Source organism: Bacillus rossius (genome assembly GCF_032445375.1).
Source record: "Bacillus rossius redtenbacheri isolate Brsri chromosome 4 unlocalized genomic scaffold, Brsri_v3 Brsri_v3_scf4_2, whole genome shotgun sequence".
In the NCBI taxonomy this organism is placed as follows: Eukaryota; Metazoa; Arthropoda; class Insecta; order Phasmatodea; family Bacillidae; genus Bacillus; species Bacillus rossius.
The window spans coordinates 40,895,472-40,911,676 of NW_026962011.1; the positions used below are offsets into that span (position 1 = coordinate 40,895,472).

The 16,205-nt window shown below is 34.1% G+C and overlaps 1 protein-coding gene across 2 annotated transcripts; it reads right to left on the reverse strand.

Moving 5' to 3' along the window:
* Positions 1 to 3,093: 3,093 nt before the first annotated feature.
* Positions 3,094 to 9,904, reverse strand: LOC134542465 (uncharacterized). Of its 2 annotated transcripts, XM_063386768.1 has the most exons (3): positions 9,667 to 9,827; positions 6,023 to 6,341; positions 3,094 to 5,736 (listed from the first exon to the last, which is right to left on the reverse strand). In XM_063386768.1, exon 3 carries the CDS (start codon positions 5,373 to 5,375, stop codon positions 4,290 to 4,292), a length of 1,086 nt encoding a protein of 361 aa, XP_063242838.1. In that variant the 5' UTR covers positions 5,376 to 5,736; positions 6,023 to 6,341; positions 9,667 to 9,827; the 3' UTR covers positions 3,094 to 4,289. The 2 variants fall into 2 exon arrangements, with proteins under 2 accessions (XP_063242838.1, XP_063242836.1); XM_063386766.1 differs by having other exon boundaries at positions 3,094 to 6,341; positions 9,667 to 9,904.
* Positions 9,905 to 16,205: the final 6,301 nt, after the last annotated feature.

The following is a 16,205-nucleotide window of genomic DNA, read 5'->3' on the forward strand; positions in this document are numbered from 1 at the left end:
TAGTCTGGCTCTAATATCTAGACTCGGTTATTAGTATCTAGATACTATTAAGTTTCATTCCCCCGATTTTATTGAGGAGGGGATATTCAGATTTCCAGTTCCACATCCAGAAGTCAGTCCTGTATCCGCCCCTGCCTACCACTTCCATTCATCGCTGAGCCCCAGTTACTTGACCACTCTAGCAGCTGACACAAATCTATTACGCAGGAAAAATCACTACAATTTAGCGCTCTTTAATGCGACATTCTTCCGTTCATCACGTTATGTCATTCGGCATCAATCGAGCTGCTTACAATCAGAGATTTTCCTGTGGATTTGGGCATTTGCTTGCTGACCTTGACAGCCAGGTAGCTCTACAGAGCAGCGTGATATCAGAGACAATTTTCAAGAGTAACGCTTAAATGTTTCATTTGTTGTGAGTATCGTTGTATGATATGTATTTATTTTCAATAATAAGGGAAAATCACTAATCTGCCATGGCCATAGTCCTGAACATTCCTGATTGAATAATTTTTATTGTAGCTTCTATAGCCCGTCCCACTCTTAGATTGCAGTACACGGCTTATAGCGCGCGCTGTTGCCAAATCTCTAGCACATTACGAATTTCAGGAGATGTGTATCTTTGTAATTCCGATCAAACAAGAAGCATTTTAAGAAATCATATCGTAATTTATAATATTTTATACTATTACACATATAAATTTGTAATAATGCAACTTTTATGTAAATTTCAAATAAAAACTACATATTGTAGACGAAAATTTCTTAGAAATCCCATATATATATATATCACATTTTCATGGGCCCGATAAATGCCGTATTTTTGGACAAGTCATGTCCAAAATGATAAATAAAGTACGGTAATGGAAATTCTCGATTGAGTAAGCTATGGGAAAAATCCAAACAGTTGGGTCGAAATGGGGAAGATTTTTTGAAAAACAGAAAAATCGCAACAACTCCCATAATATGAATAATATCACGTCCGTTTTAACGTAAGATAACTCGGAGTACCTAATGCCAAAACATGTTTTCTAAATAAATTTTTGATACGACCAGCAATAACTGCATGGGTTCGAAAAATATTTTCACCGGACAAAAAAAATACATAGACTAACTGCCTTAGTAGACACCTTATCAAATCTGTTTAAATTGTTTGTAAATATCATAATTATTTTCCAAAACTTTGTCTAAAACAATGTTTGATAAGATGCTTGGTGTTGAGAAGGATAGAAAAATAATTCAAAATTTTGTACCATCTTTGCTGTTAAATTCCTTCGTATTTATTTCATACATTTTACATATTATGTTCAAGATTCGTTTAAAATATTTTTGTAACAACCATTACTGCAAAGGGAAGAAGAAAATATGGGTGTAAGGATATAAAAATCCCTTTATGTTCTAATGTAAAGAAATATAATCATCAAAATCTTCCTGAGCCTTTAGGCTGTGCCGATAAGGAATTTTTTTTTAACTTTAACTTACAACAAGAATCTGTTCACACACATTTCATTCATGGGAATTTATACGATAAATGTAACGTTAACTTGATTAAGAAATTAATAACATCAATTACCTTTTAATCACTATTGCTACCGCTGACCAATGTTGATACCCCTTCCATAAGTGTAGCACAGAGCTGACCAGAAGAATGGTAAGCTTCCTTAATTGCATTGCACACACACTTTTTTTTTGAAAAATACTCAAATACATTCAACACAATCTTGCGCTCCCTTCCGCGTAGCCTACCGATATAATTTCTTTTCGGTGTTCTATATTCCATATTTTATATGTACGTAATAAAAATAAATGTAGAAAATAATATCACGTATGTTAATATATAATTTGTCAAAATTAGAACTGTAACGAGTCACTGGACACAACGCGTTGCTTCGTCGTGAGACGCGATACTAACTGGCAGGCTGGTTTTCAGAAATGTGTGTCTAAGGAAATACATGGTTGACTAAGGAAGCCATGTATTTGAAATTGCTTGCAGGACAGAACCCCACTTATCTAAACACACGACCCTGTTTCTTCTTACGACGGCAGCTTGTGAGAGAAACCTCTATTGCAGCGCGCTCTTGTACTGATAAGACACATCTTTAAAAGCTATTTCCACGGAAACTGTAGAAGCAATTGAGAGGGAGCTGCTTTTAAAAACTAATTCAATTCATTGTGAACATTTTTCACGCTTTCGTCCCCCATCTATCTTCAATAGAAAAAAGGTTTTCCGCTGGTCAACTTTTTGATGTGTCAGTTTGTGAGAAAATGCATTTCAATATATTAAAAAAATTATTTAAGTGAAACCTGTACAGTTTTTGTCTTAACATTTGTTCGGTGGCGTCCTAAGGCATTAATTTATTAATAAAAAAAATCTGAATGAAATACACATGTAGGTTATTTTTTTGTGATGTGAAACATCTCGGAATACTTCAAAACAGTTCGCAGTGAATAAGTTATGTTTTTTAATTTTTTCGGACACTTAAAATATTATTAAGTATTCAAAATAAGCATTGCCTGGTGCGCATTTCGATGCTATACAATATGAAAAAAAGCTTGGTCCAAAAATTAAAATTTTAATTTCGTTTGATATTTGGCAACGACGCACGAAGAAACAAGGATAGCGCTAACGGCAATCGGCGTGTGTTAGAGAGAGAGAGAGAGAATGCGCCCATTTACTTCCACACTGCAATCTAAGAGTGGGATGCTCTATAGTAACATTTATAGTTCTTATCAAGCTATCTGTATAAGCTTCTAATGCTTTCAGTAACTGGCAGTTTATGTACACAAGTACACTAGGAAGGTTGGGGGGGGGGGGGGCTTTAAAAAATAATTACTTGATATAGGTAATGTAATTTTTTTTCAATTTTTAATGTAATTTGTAACGTTTTTAATTAGATAAGTTAATTAACTGTAACAGATTTTAAATAGTAGCTGGCATGTGTCAGTCATGTAATGTCTCAAATCAATTATTTAGCAGTGTTATTTTTAAACGTCAGTAATTATACTCACTTGAGCTTTTTGGTAAACATCAAGTATTATAATGTACTCAAGATCCATATTAATTTTCATATTTTAGTCAGTAAAAATGCTGAATAGTGCAAAATTACTTTTTTTTTAATACAATTATCAATAATACATTACACTCTTGTAATACTCACTACAAAACAGTGTGTCTAACTTGCCTTGTCTCAACAATATTGAATATTTAATGTTACATATATGTTACATCAAATAGTAAAGTATTTCTTGAAATTGATTTTTTTAATTTAAATAATTTAAGTAGCATTTTCCACAATTTTTCCTTGGCCATATGTAATTTGCATGAATATTGTTGAATTAATCACTGTTTGTATTGGTTTTTTTTGGATTAAATTTAATTTACAATAAAAATGTTTGACAAAACATTTAGTGTTTTACCATAAAAATTACATTAATAGCATCTCTAAACATATAATTTTAATACCAATGATTTCATTTACAGTTACATAATTTTTTTTTAATAAATAGTGAACAATAATGCACTTTGCGCTAGACACACTTTTCAAAACTAGTAACAATAATTTTTACCTTTAAGGTAAATTTTTTAAATTCTACCTTAACAAATTTATATAAGATACAACCAAGGCTTTCAAAGTTATCAGATAAACAGCTGGTGTAAGAGCTACATTCTAAAATGATGATAGTCAACCAACCCATTTTCACTGTTGAATAGAGATCATTAAAACTTGAAAAAAGGTAATAGTTTTTTTATGCATAATAGACTTTTGACAAATTGTTTTGTAATCACTATTAACAAAAAAAAAGACAGCAATTGCACTAAATTTTGATTGATAGATAGATACATTTTAGATGGATAGATTCATTTTAATATATGTACTTCTAGTTAAACAGACGAAGTGGCAAAAGAAAAGGGTGAAAGAAGATTGCAGATAATTTTCAGCCATTATGAATATTTTCTGAATATAAGAAAAATACATTCTTTTGTTTTGTTTGTGTAAACAAAAATAAAATCCACGCACAGAAAATAAAATTTGTAAAATTTAGTGCAAATATACTAAGAATATTTTTATAACTATATAACCTTAAATTGTAGGATATTTTAGATATCACAGAGAAGCTCAGTCATTAGGTACTTCAGACAAAGGGTTTTACTGTATACTAAAACAACATTTTTCACTTTTCAGTAACTGATATGTTTTTTTAATATGGAGTTACTACGTACTTCGAAAATGTTTTACAAATGTATAAATACTGTAAGTACTCAGTCAAAGCCATAACCCATGATGTGCTTAGTCAGAAGAATCAGAATCATCTGACTCATTTGATTTTTCCCATGAATCACTATCATCTTGTGAATTCTCCTTTGAGTCCCCAGATTCTTGTGATATATTTTTCAGCTTATCAGTGTGTTTGACATTGTGCACTTTTTTCTCTGTTTTGGAGGGTTTCTCTGACAACTTTTTTTGGGTCAGTTTTTTCTCATTTTTCAAGCGTTTCTCTGATAACTTTTTATTTAATTTTTCCGCTTTTTTCTCTTCTTTCTTTAAATCTTTGGACTGAGATTGGTTGCTGGAATCAGCTGACTCATCTGAATTTGAAGTGGAATGCAATTTTGTAATGTTGTGCTTCTGATTTTTGTGTGCAATTATTCTGCTTAGAATACTTTCTATTTTGTTTCCCACTTGGCTGTTTGTATTGAGAGGAACTTGATCATTAATCGGTGTAATGGTAGTTATTTTAGAGGGCTTATTTAGCTTATATGAGATGATTGCATTTTTTATTGATATTCCCCAAAGTTTAAACAAAGTTCCTGTAGTTATTTCAAATTCTTTGTTAGTTTTGTGTATTTCAGAAATAAATTGTGCACAAACATCAGAGTTGAAAAGTGAACTTGTGTTTCGTTCCAGAATATTATTTAAGATATTTCTGAACAAGACTTGCACATAACTTGAGTTATTTTTCGGATCTGAAAATTTTTCATTTAGTGTCTGCAGAAACTGTTGGCAAGTGTTTGTATATATTTCAGAGTATCTAGGTGTACTGTTCAAAGTGGTTAATGGTTGCTGAGTAGTGACACTGAACTTTGATGTGTTTTCTGTGGTTAATGTTGAGCCTTCATTAGATACGGGTTTTTCTTCAGTAGATGTTGCTCCTTCAGTAGATGTTGCTCCTTCAGTAGATGTTAATACTTCAGTGGAAGCTGCTCCTTCAGTGGATGTTGGTCCTTCAGTGGATGTTGGTCCTTCAGTCGATATTTGTTCTTCACTGTATGTTGATTTTTCGGTAGATGGGGGTTTTTCAATTGAGGATTGATTTAGATGAAGGAGCTCTGAAATGTTATTTGATTGAGCCAGCTGTGTTAAAAGTTCCTTCATTTCCTTTATTATCTTCACTTTTTTTTCATTTACGGCCCGGAAACGCTCCGGGAAATCGGAGAAGTCAGTTTGGCCAGCCTGTTTCGAACGTTCGATCTTCTCTTGCACAAGTTTTATTTTTTCATTTTTTAACGCTTCTAAATTCAGGAGGAAATCAGAAAAGTTCACTTGACCAAGTAAATCAAAAAGTGCAAGCTTTCTAAGTATTTCTTGAGATTCCGGCTGGATATCTGAAAGGTTCCTTGCTGATATTGAGGCGTTCTTTGTGCGTTCCTGCTGCAAGATGTGTTCTAATTTTCTAAGAAGAGCAGTAGAATTGGGATGATATAGAGAGGTACCATTGTCTGCAACATTTTCTGCCCTATAAAAGTAGGAAACAAGTTGTTTGAAAAAGGTTGCAACATTGTCTACTGTTCTAGCCACAAATGGATTAGTTTCATTCTTATCAGAAATAATATATTTTAAAAGTGACAATTTTTCTGTGATAAAATCTTTAATACTTCTACTACTATTTGAAATTATTCTTGTGTCATTGAATGTGGTTTCAAGTGTTGGTTCTTTAAGCGAATCGTTACTTACATTATTTTTTAAGATGTTAAAAATTAAGTGATAATAATTATTTAATACATTATATTTGTTGTGAGTACCAGCAGATTGTGTTGCCTCGGTGACTTGCGACTGATCAGCAGTGGCAGGGGCTGGAGTGGTTTGGTTTGTCGTGTTGGCACTCTGTGGTGAAACAATGTTTGTTGTGTTTGCACTCTGGCTTGTGTTTGACGTCGCAGTCGGCTCTGCACACACGGGATCACTGTTTACGTTGCACACCATGCTGTAAGGGCATTCCGTCAGGAAACTCAAATCTGCTTTCACTGTCCCGTTGGCGTAATCCACGCACATACCAAAATGCTCTTCGTCTGCACAGAAGAATCCAAATTCATTGCAGATGACGCCCAAACAGTTTCTTGCCTGAAACAAAACAAAATAATATTTTATAACTTTCAAATCCACCTGAAATTGTTTGAGCATTGCAGTGAACATGAAACTCTCAGAAAAAGCATTTCAGGAAGCCAAAAAATGTAATGGCATATTTGTAAGAAAAATTCCTTGTACGGAGTAGAATCGTTGTTAAGATAATTTTCTTAAACATGGTTTTTCTGTTTTATAAATTTGATGATTAAGTTTTTAACAAATGTGTAAGTGGTAGGGACAAGACAATATGTACAGTGATTTGCGATGAAGCAGAAATATTACCAAAAAGAACGTCAAGCACCATATAACACCATAAAAAAATGCAACAAAAAATCATGAATTTAATCAGCATTTTTAATGAAAACTCAACTCATATTACAAAAGTGTATTCTTTTAATATATTAAATTCAATGAACGTAAATTATTTGCACCAAAATGTGTGAACTAACTAGATTGGAAATTATTTTTGTATTGCAACTGTTATTAGTAACCAATTTTTATGTTACGACATTGGTACTTTTCTCAAACACACAAATTTTTTTTGCTGATTTATTTGTATATTTTATTTTAGTTTGACATGCTTATTACAAATTATTATATTGTAAAAATGCATCATGTATCAGTCAAAATGACACTGTTTTGGTAAAGTAAGTATCATTGAACAAGTAAGTGTTTTATTAGTTGAAAATGGAGCTATATTTATGAATAAATAGAGTTCAAATAAATTAAAACCATAAAATCCTGTTTCTAGTATGTGGTAATGTGAAGCGTTGTTTGCATACAGCTTATTCAGTAAAGTTTACAATGGCTACTCAGCTGGTTATAAAGTAGTTATAATTTGCACGCACGAGTGCACCACATATTACGGGCTGCTCTTTATCACCACACTAGCAGCTGTTCCGGGAAAGTGGATTACAATCGTGGTGTGCACAGGAATAAATAACTTTTCATGAAGATATTCGCAATAATTGTGAAGTGTGTGTATGCACGTAGAGAAACTATTGTGTTATATGTCCTTGGTGGTCAGCCACTCAAGTGTGCCACACGCATGGCTATGCAAGGTTCAAGTGGATGTAAGATGTTATGTTCTTTGTAACAAAGGGTGAAATGTAAGCTGGAATGAGTATCACAGTGGCTGCTAGAAAGTACATTTTTTGAGGTTCAAACAAGTACTAAAAGACCTTAGTTCTGAAAATAAATTATAATTGCATATTTTTTGTGAGTTTTAGTATTGGAATATTCAAATCACCCATTTAAATAGGTATTTAATATTATTAAATTCATTTTTGCTTGGAAAAAGTTTTAAAATAAATGTGCAAATACTGATAAAAAAAAATTTCTTGTCCAGCCAGTTTCATAATAAGCTAGGTAATATTAATATATTTAATATTTACTTCTTTACCTTAAAGTTTTAAACTACCATGGTAAGTTGCATTATTCTTCCCTGAAAAGCTTGTTAGTAATTACTAAGCAAAGAGGCCTGTATATAGATATTTTTAACTATCAGTTTTGACAACTTGATGATGTTTTAGTGGACTAAAATCATAATCTAGTGAATTCACAGGTGGAAAAATTAATTTGAATGGAAAAATTTTTGGTACGGGAATGAGAGAGGGTACAATTCACACTGTTTAAAATGCTAAAAATTGTGCTGTCGCAGAGTTGATTAGGAATGTAATAGAATTTAGATCCAAATTTGATTTGTTTCACCTCATGTCATATACTTGCAGAAATTTTAAGCATGGGATTTTTTTTTATTAATGTTTATATAGTAATGCAACCCAAGGGATGATGTTTTGGGAAAGGAAAGAGGAATGCTCTTAATACCTCATCTACTACTACCACTGTGCATGTAAGCATCAGACCAGGCCCTGAGATCGTACCAGGAACCTCTGAACTAAAAAGATAAGTCATTAATCTTTGGTCCATGTTGTCTTTAGTCATTAGAATACTAGACTATTTAGCATATCCATAATTCATGCATAATCAGTTGTTCAATGAATCAGAAACAGGAAATGGGATTCTGTCAGGAAATAAGTTTATAAATAAAATATTACATTTATTGTTACATTTTCGTACAAAGAATCGTAATCAAAAGAAAGTAGTATATTTTAATTTCCTAAAATAATAACTATCTTTTTATGATCAAAACAAATATAAATTTATTGCCTTGTCTGCTTATCATTTATGTACACTAAAAAAAATTCTCTGATTTATTTCAATTATACTGTATTTTATTTTAATGAGAATTTTAGTGTTACTTGTGGTTTATTCATTAAGTACATTTAAGTTTGTTTTGTATTATCGTCGTCAGCTGCAAAATCTTGTCTCAGTGTGGTGGTATGTTAATCTGCCCAAGGCTGCCTAGGTGCCTCCATATTGAGTATACTTGGTAAATTAGCATTGTGGTGGTTTGCCATTGCCACTTCAGTAAAGGTGAAGGAGCAGTGGAATATCTAATTACTGAACCAGAAAGGTTATTTCATTTCAAGTGAAAAATTGTCTGTAACTACCCTGGTTGATAAAGAGACCTTTGGCTCACCAGTCAAGTAACCTGGCGTCACTGGGAAGGCAGACGTAAGGTGTTACGTCGCACGTTTATGCACGGTTTTAAGGTGGTGCTACCTCCAAGTTCACGAAGTTCTGACTCGGTGTTCATGCGAGAGAGGTTTTGAACCCAGAACCCTAACCGCCGGAGCCAGAGGAGTTAGTAAGCACAGCCACAGAGGATGCTTTTCAGTCAACAAATGTTTATGACCAGATCGTAGTGTTATGAAATATATATTACTTTAATTTATTAAGATTTATTTTAACATGCATTCATTTTAGGGGTTTAGAGAGTACTTTTTGCAAACATAATAACGTAATATTTTTTAATTGTGAGGCATTCATATGACTAGAAGAAAAAACAATGTTATTTAAAAAAAGACTGATATACTGTTCAAATACTACATTTAACTTCAACTTTTGTGTGTGTAGGATTTGTTTTAAAGTTGTACAGGATTTTTAAAGATATATATTATGTATTTAAACATATATATTCTGTCTCTTGCAATATTTTGGAGATCCCTGTTAAAAATACGACTGTGATCCCTTCTATCCAGAGAGAGCTAATTGTTTATCTGGCTGCATCTGTGGTAAACGGAAATAATTGTTTTTGTGTGAGTCGGCAATTTTGTAGTTATTATTTTAAAATCAGAGTACGAAGTGCTGAAGAAGATGTTTGGCATGTGTACTTCAGCAAACAAGTGGAAGTATTACTGATGATCAAGCCTTCCCTGCCGGACCTTGTTTGATTACGGGTGTAAAGAATGATCGTTACCTTCAGAGTGATGGCGAGCAGGGGAATCACAGCGGCGAGCAGCTTCATGTTGCCCAGCTTCTCTCTCTCTCCCGACAGTTGCAGACTGTGAACTGGCTTGTTTACCGGCGTCCTTGCGTTATATAGGTCTCCCCATTGTTCGGCCTCTCGCCGTTATCTCTGCCCTGCGACCTGTTTGCGTGTTCTGGGAAGAACGTGGGTTTTGTCGCCTGTTTTCCGATCCGCACGCGTAACGAGTGCCTTCACATCCGTCGGACCCGGATGCTTACCAAGAGAGCTAAGATAAGCCTGTTTTCGGCGGAAGATTTAAAGCGGTGACGAATGCATTGGAAAATTCTAAGTGGGAGGTGTACTGAAATATAGTTTCAAATATAGGTGACTTCAACACAGAGCTGTTGTTGAGCATTGCCAGTAGGATTGGACATCGGCAAGGTTGATGCACCTGTCAACCACTTGACCAAAACACTTTACCATCTAATTTTTTAGATTTATTAGTTTACTGGTAAATACTTGTTTGATCATGTTTACCCTAACAATGTGTCCTTTTTTTTTCTTAAGGGGCAAATTGTAATGGGTTAAGGCTGTACCCTGTTTTATCTCTTTGTTTTAGAGATATTGTGATTCCCTACATTCTTATCAAAGATACACATATACAACCATTAAGTGTTTTTTATGAAAAATATATTATTCTCACCTGCATAAATCTGTTTTTTGATTAATTGTTTTACTTTATTTAAAAAGGTTTTAAATATTTAAATGGTCATGCCTAAACAAAAACTTTTTTTTTTCTTTCACTGCAGTTTTAAGGAAGCATTTTTCACTTTCTGGTGTTTGATTCAAATTTGTAATTTTTTTTTTCTATTTTAATAATACCAGAGCTTGTCATTCTTACATATTTTTTACAATGTGATTATGAGTTGACTAATGAGTCCATGACTGACTTAAATTCCCACAGCTCCGCCATAATGTATTTTTATGATGTAATACATTAGGCCAGCATTACTTATTCAGTAGCTAGTGGTGTTGCTGCATTGTATTGCATACTAAGAAGTAAGAAAGTGTCAGTAAAATACAGTGTATGTCTCCTTGGAATACTAGCAGTAATTAACGGGTAGAGGTGAATGATTAAAAAGAACATTTTTGTGTTGTAGTAAAGCCAGACAAATAGTATTAACATACAATAAGTTTCAAATAATGCATTTGTTAATTAATACCCATAGTGTGAATAAAAAATGAAATGCAATAAAGTTAGAATTCTGTATTGTAATGCTTAATGGAAATTAGTTTTTGGTATATTATCATTATAACTTCGAAAAAAATTGGAGATATCGCAATAAAATAATACACTATAAAGTAAGTCTGTAGTTACTGTCTAAAACCTATGATAATTTTAAGTCAATAGTATCAGCAGATTTTGAGTTACTTTTTACTGACAAATTACTATAGATAATAAATTTCTTTGACCCATTTCTAAAAAAAAAAAATGTTACAGATTTTGTATAATATTTTAGAAACATAAAGAAAAGAAGTTACGAAACATTTTTGTGTAAGTTTGTGATTAATTTGGAAAGCTCATTTAGAATAATGTAACAATATGTATCTAAAATAATGGAAGTTAAATGAATTGAGGTATTGGCTTAGTTCACATTTTTAGATCAATTTTTAATGGCTCTAAAATAAATTATAGCTAGTAATACAAAGTTTATTACCAATGCAAAAAATATTCTGTGTTTAAACATAAAATTATAATAGAATACATTGGTCTTAACTAATTATCTGAATACGAGTCATACATTATACCGGTAAAACATTCAACCTGCATTTGGAAGTAGGTACCAGGGTTCAATTATTCCCCTCCCCCTCTCTAAGTTCTTAAAAATCTATCGTTTCCACCAACATATGGAAAGAATTTGAAAGAAAACAGTGGTCAGAGTGGTTCTATCAAGCCCCCTCCCCTCCATCAAAATGAAATCCTGCATACATTCCTGCTCACAAAAGGCTACTGTCGATTCCGCCTACGATTCCACTGATTTGAATAGTGTTAGTCCATCATCAACAAGTTGCAAAACAAAATATTAAAAGAAAGTTTAACTCATGTCTTGCTCAGTTCATTGAAGCATTTGAAAATCCAAGTTAGATTTAAGTCAGGCACACTTGAATTGTACTTATATGTATAGTTATGAATGATGCATCTAAAAAAATGACTGGGGAAAAAATGTAATGTCATCAGCACATAGTGTTGGAAAAAGTCACACCTTAGGACAATCCATTGTGTACCTTATCACTTTGTTCAATCATTTCAGGAACTAATAAAAGTTTACTTACATTAAACACTTAAATTTTTTTAATGAATTAGTATTGTATTACATTAATTATAGTATGTGATTTTATTGTGATGTTTATTTTAATGTTGTGTTTGGTGTATGTTATAATTGTATAGTTTTGTCAGAGTAGTTTTAGTATTGTTGGGAATTTGCAGATGACTGGTGATCAGTAATTAAGAAAGAGAAAATTTTTATTTTATGTAATTGCTTATGAATTGCGATGAGAAGATATGTGTGGATCTTGTTTTCCAAAGCAGTGACTTCTGGAAATGCTAATCTCTTACCAGGTATTACAGCGACGAACACAAGGGGAGAAATTCTGTGAACTTTGTGTGTACGTGTTTTTCATCATGAAAGGAAGTGCTGCCGTTTGTTCTGGACTTAAAACTATTGACTTACGCAATCGTGTGTTGAGATAAAAACACTGCTGTATGCGTGGGACTGCTCCTTGATAAGCGCAAGGGAAGCTGACGAGATAGATCACTTCAGGTTGGAAACCACACAGTATCTTCCTCTTTGATCACTCTTCCATTTTGTTTCCTAGGGATGTGCGTAGCAGTACTTGCCGAGGTTCATCACGCATTTGGTGGTGCGTAACCAGCGATAGTTCGAGTCCTAAGCCCGGTGTGATTGGTTTATGGACAACGAATCGGTATCAGGGACGTAGCCGGGGGGGGGGTAGGTCTGTGGGGTCCGGACCCCTTCTTTCGACGATTTAAATTTAAAAAAAAAAAAATAACTAGTGAAGACAGAATAAGAAAATTATAGCAACTTAGGTACATAAGCCTACAGACAAGCTTTATTTGGAAGGATTACTATAATCCTTATGATGGGCTACAATAAATGCATTTCCTCCCCAATCTAGCCCAACATGCCTCATACACAGAAGCAAGAAGTCTGTATTTAATGACACGTTGTTAGTTGTAAGCAAATCTTTCATACAAACTTGAAATGTGTATTTCATTTTAAGGAAAACATCAAACTATTGACTTAAGAAAAAAAATATTAATGAATTAAATAAAAATCAAAATATATAAGTTTCAGTTTTCTTTTCTCAAGCAAAATAATTATTTAAATTTCTGTGTGTAAATGGACTTCTGAAAGTCTGTTGTTCCCTGAGATTTTAGTGTGACAGTTAAAACTTAATTAAAAAGAAAACTTACTCATAAAAAAATAGTTTTAATGGTTATCTTGTCACTTTTCCGACAGTCAGGGCATTGTAGACCGACGTCATACGACACAGACCGACAAAGTTGGGTAAGGAATGGGACATGGGCTACTCTGTAAAATATTTTTTGACGTGACGTCTAATAAATCGATGAACGCCGGCTGCACGCCTCCTTCACAAGCGCCTGGCTAGGCCTGTCCGTTGGCTCAGCGCTCGGAGCTCCTGCTGGTGAGCCGGAGTCTGGGTTCAGGACTGGACGCTGTTTTGTCCCTCCATCACCAAGCTGCGAGAGACGGTGGCCAACCATCGCAAAGTCATCTCGCCTCGTACACCCTAGTCATACCAGGGTCGTAATCCTGTGGCTTTGGCTGGGTATTCAAAAGATTCCTTTATTTGATACCAGGCAGGTGTTCAGTATATGACAGTGATGGCTGAAGCCAAGGGTGTCCTGTACTTTCGTTACTTATTCCAGTGTCATGTACAACTATGTACTAGTTAAAAAAAAAAACTAATTTGTTTTTCTTTTTAACTAGTAGTTGTACATGACACTGGAATAAGTAACGAAAGTACGGGACACCCTTGGCTTCAGCCGTCACTGTCGTATACTGGAAACCTGCCTGGTATCAAATAAAGGAATCTTTTGAATACCCAGCCAAAGCCACAGGATTATGACCCTGGTATGACTAGGGTGTACGAGGCGAGATGACTATATATGTATATATAAAAACTCACTCACTAAAGATTTAAGATTTTAAAATTGCTTTGTCATCAGAGAACCGCCTATGGCATAATATCTTCCATAGGGTGAACACAGAGACAGAAATATTGTCAGTGTGAGAGCACTTCATTTTACCCTCAGATTTGTTAGTTAGGTTATATAATAAGAGTTAAAGTGAGCAAAATATGACCTCAATGTCTGAAAGCAGGTTTAGGTGGCAGTGTAGTTAGTGCAGCTATGTACCTGGAAAAAAATGAATGTTATCATCAGTGATACCTTTTTAAAAAAAATGGAAACAATTCTCAAGATTACAGTTGTCTTCCAGTACACATTTCTTAATCTTTCTTTGTCAAGATTGCTTGCTAAATGTGTATCATAAATCATTTTGGATGAGACTTATGCATTGTTACAGTAAAAGTAGTTGCATTCGTATTGCATGTAGTTCTATGTGCATAAGATAAAGAGATATTTTGGTTACAGTGCTTTTGCATATTACTGAAATGGTAAAATTATTTGTCTTGAATAAAATAAAAAATCAAGCTTCCAAAAAAAATTTACACATACAAGAAATGTTCTGAAAGTGAGTTACATTTTTTTTTACAAACAAATATTAAATGTCTTAAATAATTCAATCATTTGACCCACATTGATACATACATATGTAATATAATACCAATTTCAAGGAAACTTTCCTGGTGAAAAATTGATGCCCAGCGATTTCAGGAAGTTCTGCACAGCCTGTTGAATCTCTTTGTTGCTTCTGAAGTGACGTTCCAATGGTGCTGACTCCAAAGCAGGTAAAAGACAGATGTATGGTGGGGTAAGATCCGGGCTGGAGGCTGGATGATTCACTCTTCCATCCCGGACGAGTAACTTGTTCTGCAGTCTCTCTTTCCGTGCAGGACCTCTCACTGTCGTCCAAGAACAAACACCCGTCTACTCAACCGCAGTCTCTTGGCTCGAATCGCAGATACCAGTTTACTCAATGTGTGGCAATAGCGCGAGGCATTGATGATCCCTGCAGTGAGGAAATCAAGCAAACTGATACCCTTCGCGTCACAGATTATGACACTTTGAATTTTTTCGTGATGTACCCATGACATTGAGTTGGATTTGGTATCTGCATAAAAATGCTGTGATGATCATGTACAGGAAGTCTTTACCCTCACGCTGGTAATACAAGCTTATCTGATGCTTATTGTCATCAGGGGTGAGGTGTCTCAGCTTCCATCTTGCTGACACCTCCAATATCCCAACAAGTGAATAATGTGGTGGGCCTTGAGTACGTCCGACATCCAATGCAGAGGCAACATCAAACACAATAAATTACGTACCTGTTGGCATACGCCATTTCCTGTACTTTTTTGACTTTTGCTGCAGTCGTGGACGTGGATGGGAGCCGAGATTTGTCTTCATCTTCCACACTCCGCCTTACTTCACTAAACATAGAACACCAGCGTCCGACCCTTTGATGGGACATGACGCCATGACCATAGACGCTCTGCAGACATCAATGAATGTCTGAAACACTAGTCCCACATGCCCATGCATAGCGCTGAGGCCATTCCCATCTGGTCCCAAATCCACACTGCAAGCACCACCATATCTACCAAGGTTTAGATGCACAAGGTAAACTTGCTTGTCCAGATGGGGCCTAACCTGCATATTAGAAAATCAAAAAGGAAAGATAACCTAAATGTTTAACACTCTGAAGGTGGCAGAACATCAACAAGACATGTAAATTAAATTCATTGATACTTTTATTCTGAGTAATCATATGATCTCTGGACAAAATTCTCCAAAAGAAAAAAATGCATTCCATAACCACAGTCATATAAATAAATAAAAAAATAGATATAAATCTCTTTGATTTAGGTACAAGAAAAATGTTCCAAAAAAACTGTGTCTCATTTTATAATACTAGAATATTTACATTATTACATAACCTTCTTGAGGATATGGGATTATTCGAAACAAATATCCTGAAAACAAACATTATGTACTTGGCAAATTATGGTAGTTTCAGGTCTTGGAGAACTATAGAAAACTATTTGAAAGAAATATGGCCACCGACAGTTTAAGGCAGATTCAAACACTAACTCAACAAGGTGAATCTTACAAATAACTTTAAAAAAAAGCCACATAATCCAGCAAGAATACAACAAACATTACTAACTGTACAAGTATATCCAAATAGTGGTGTTTATTATGTCTATAAGTCATACTTGTACATTTCTAATTGTTCCATTACTGTCTTTCAACCTTGTAACCTGTAAGTTCCAGCTAATGGCATTATCACTTACTGTTTAGTTAGTATTCTACATCAGTG

What these genes read in the sequence shown, in the direction of transcription:
- LOC134542465 (XM_063386766.1), bottom strand. Translation starts at nt 9,714, where the DNA reads ATGAAGCTGCTCGCCGCTGTGATTCCCCTGCTCGCCATCACTCTGAAG. An exon ending in TGCTCGCCATCACTCTGAAG is followed by an intron (nt 6,342 to 9,666) that starts GTAACGATCATT and finishes GTTTTGTTTCAG; the next exon opens with GCAAGAAACTGTTTGGGCGT.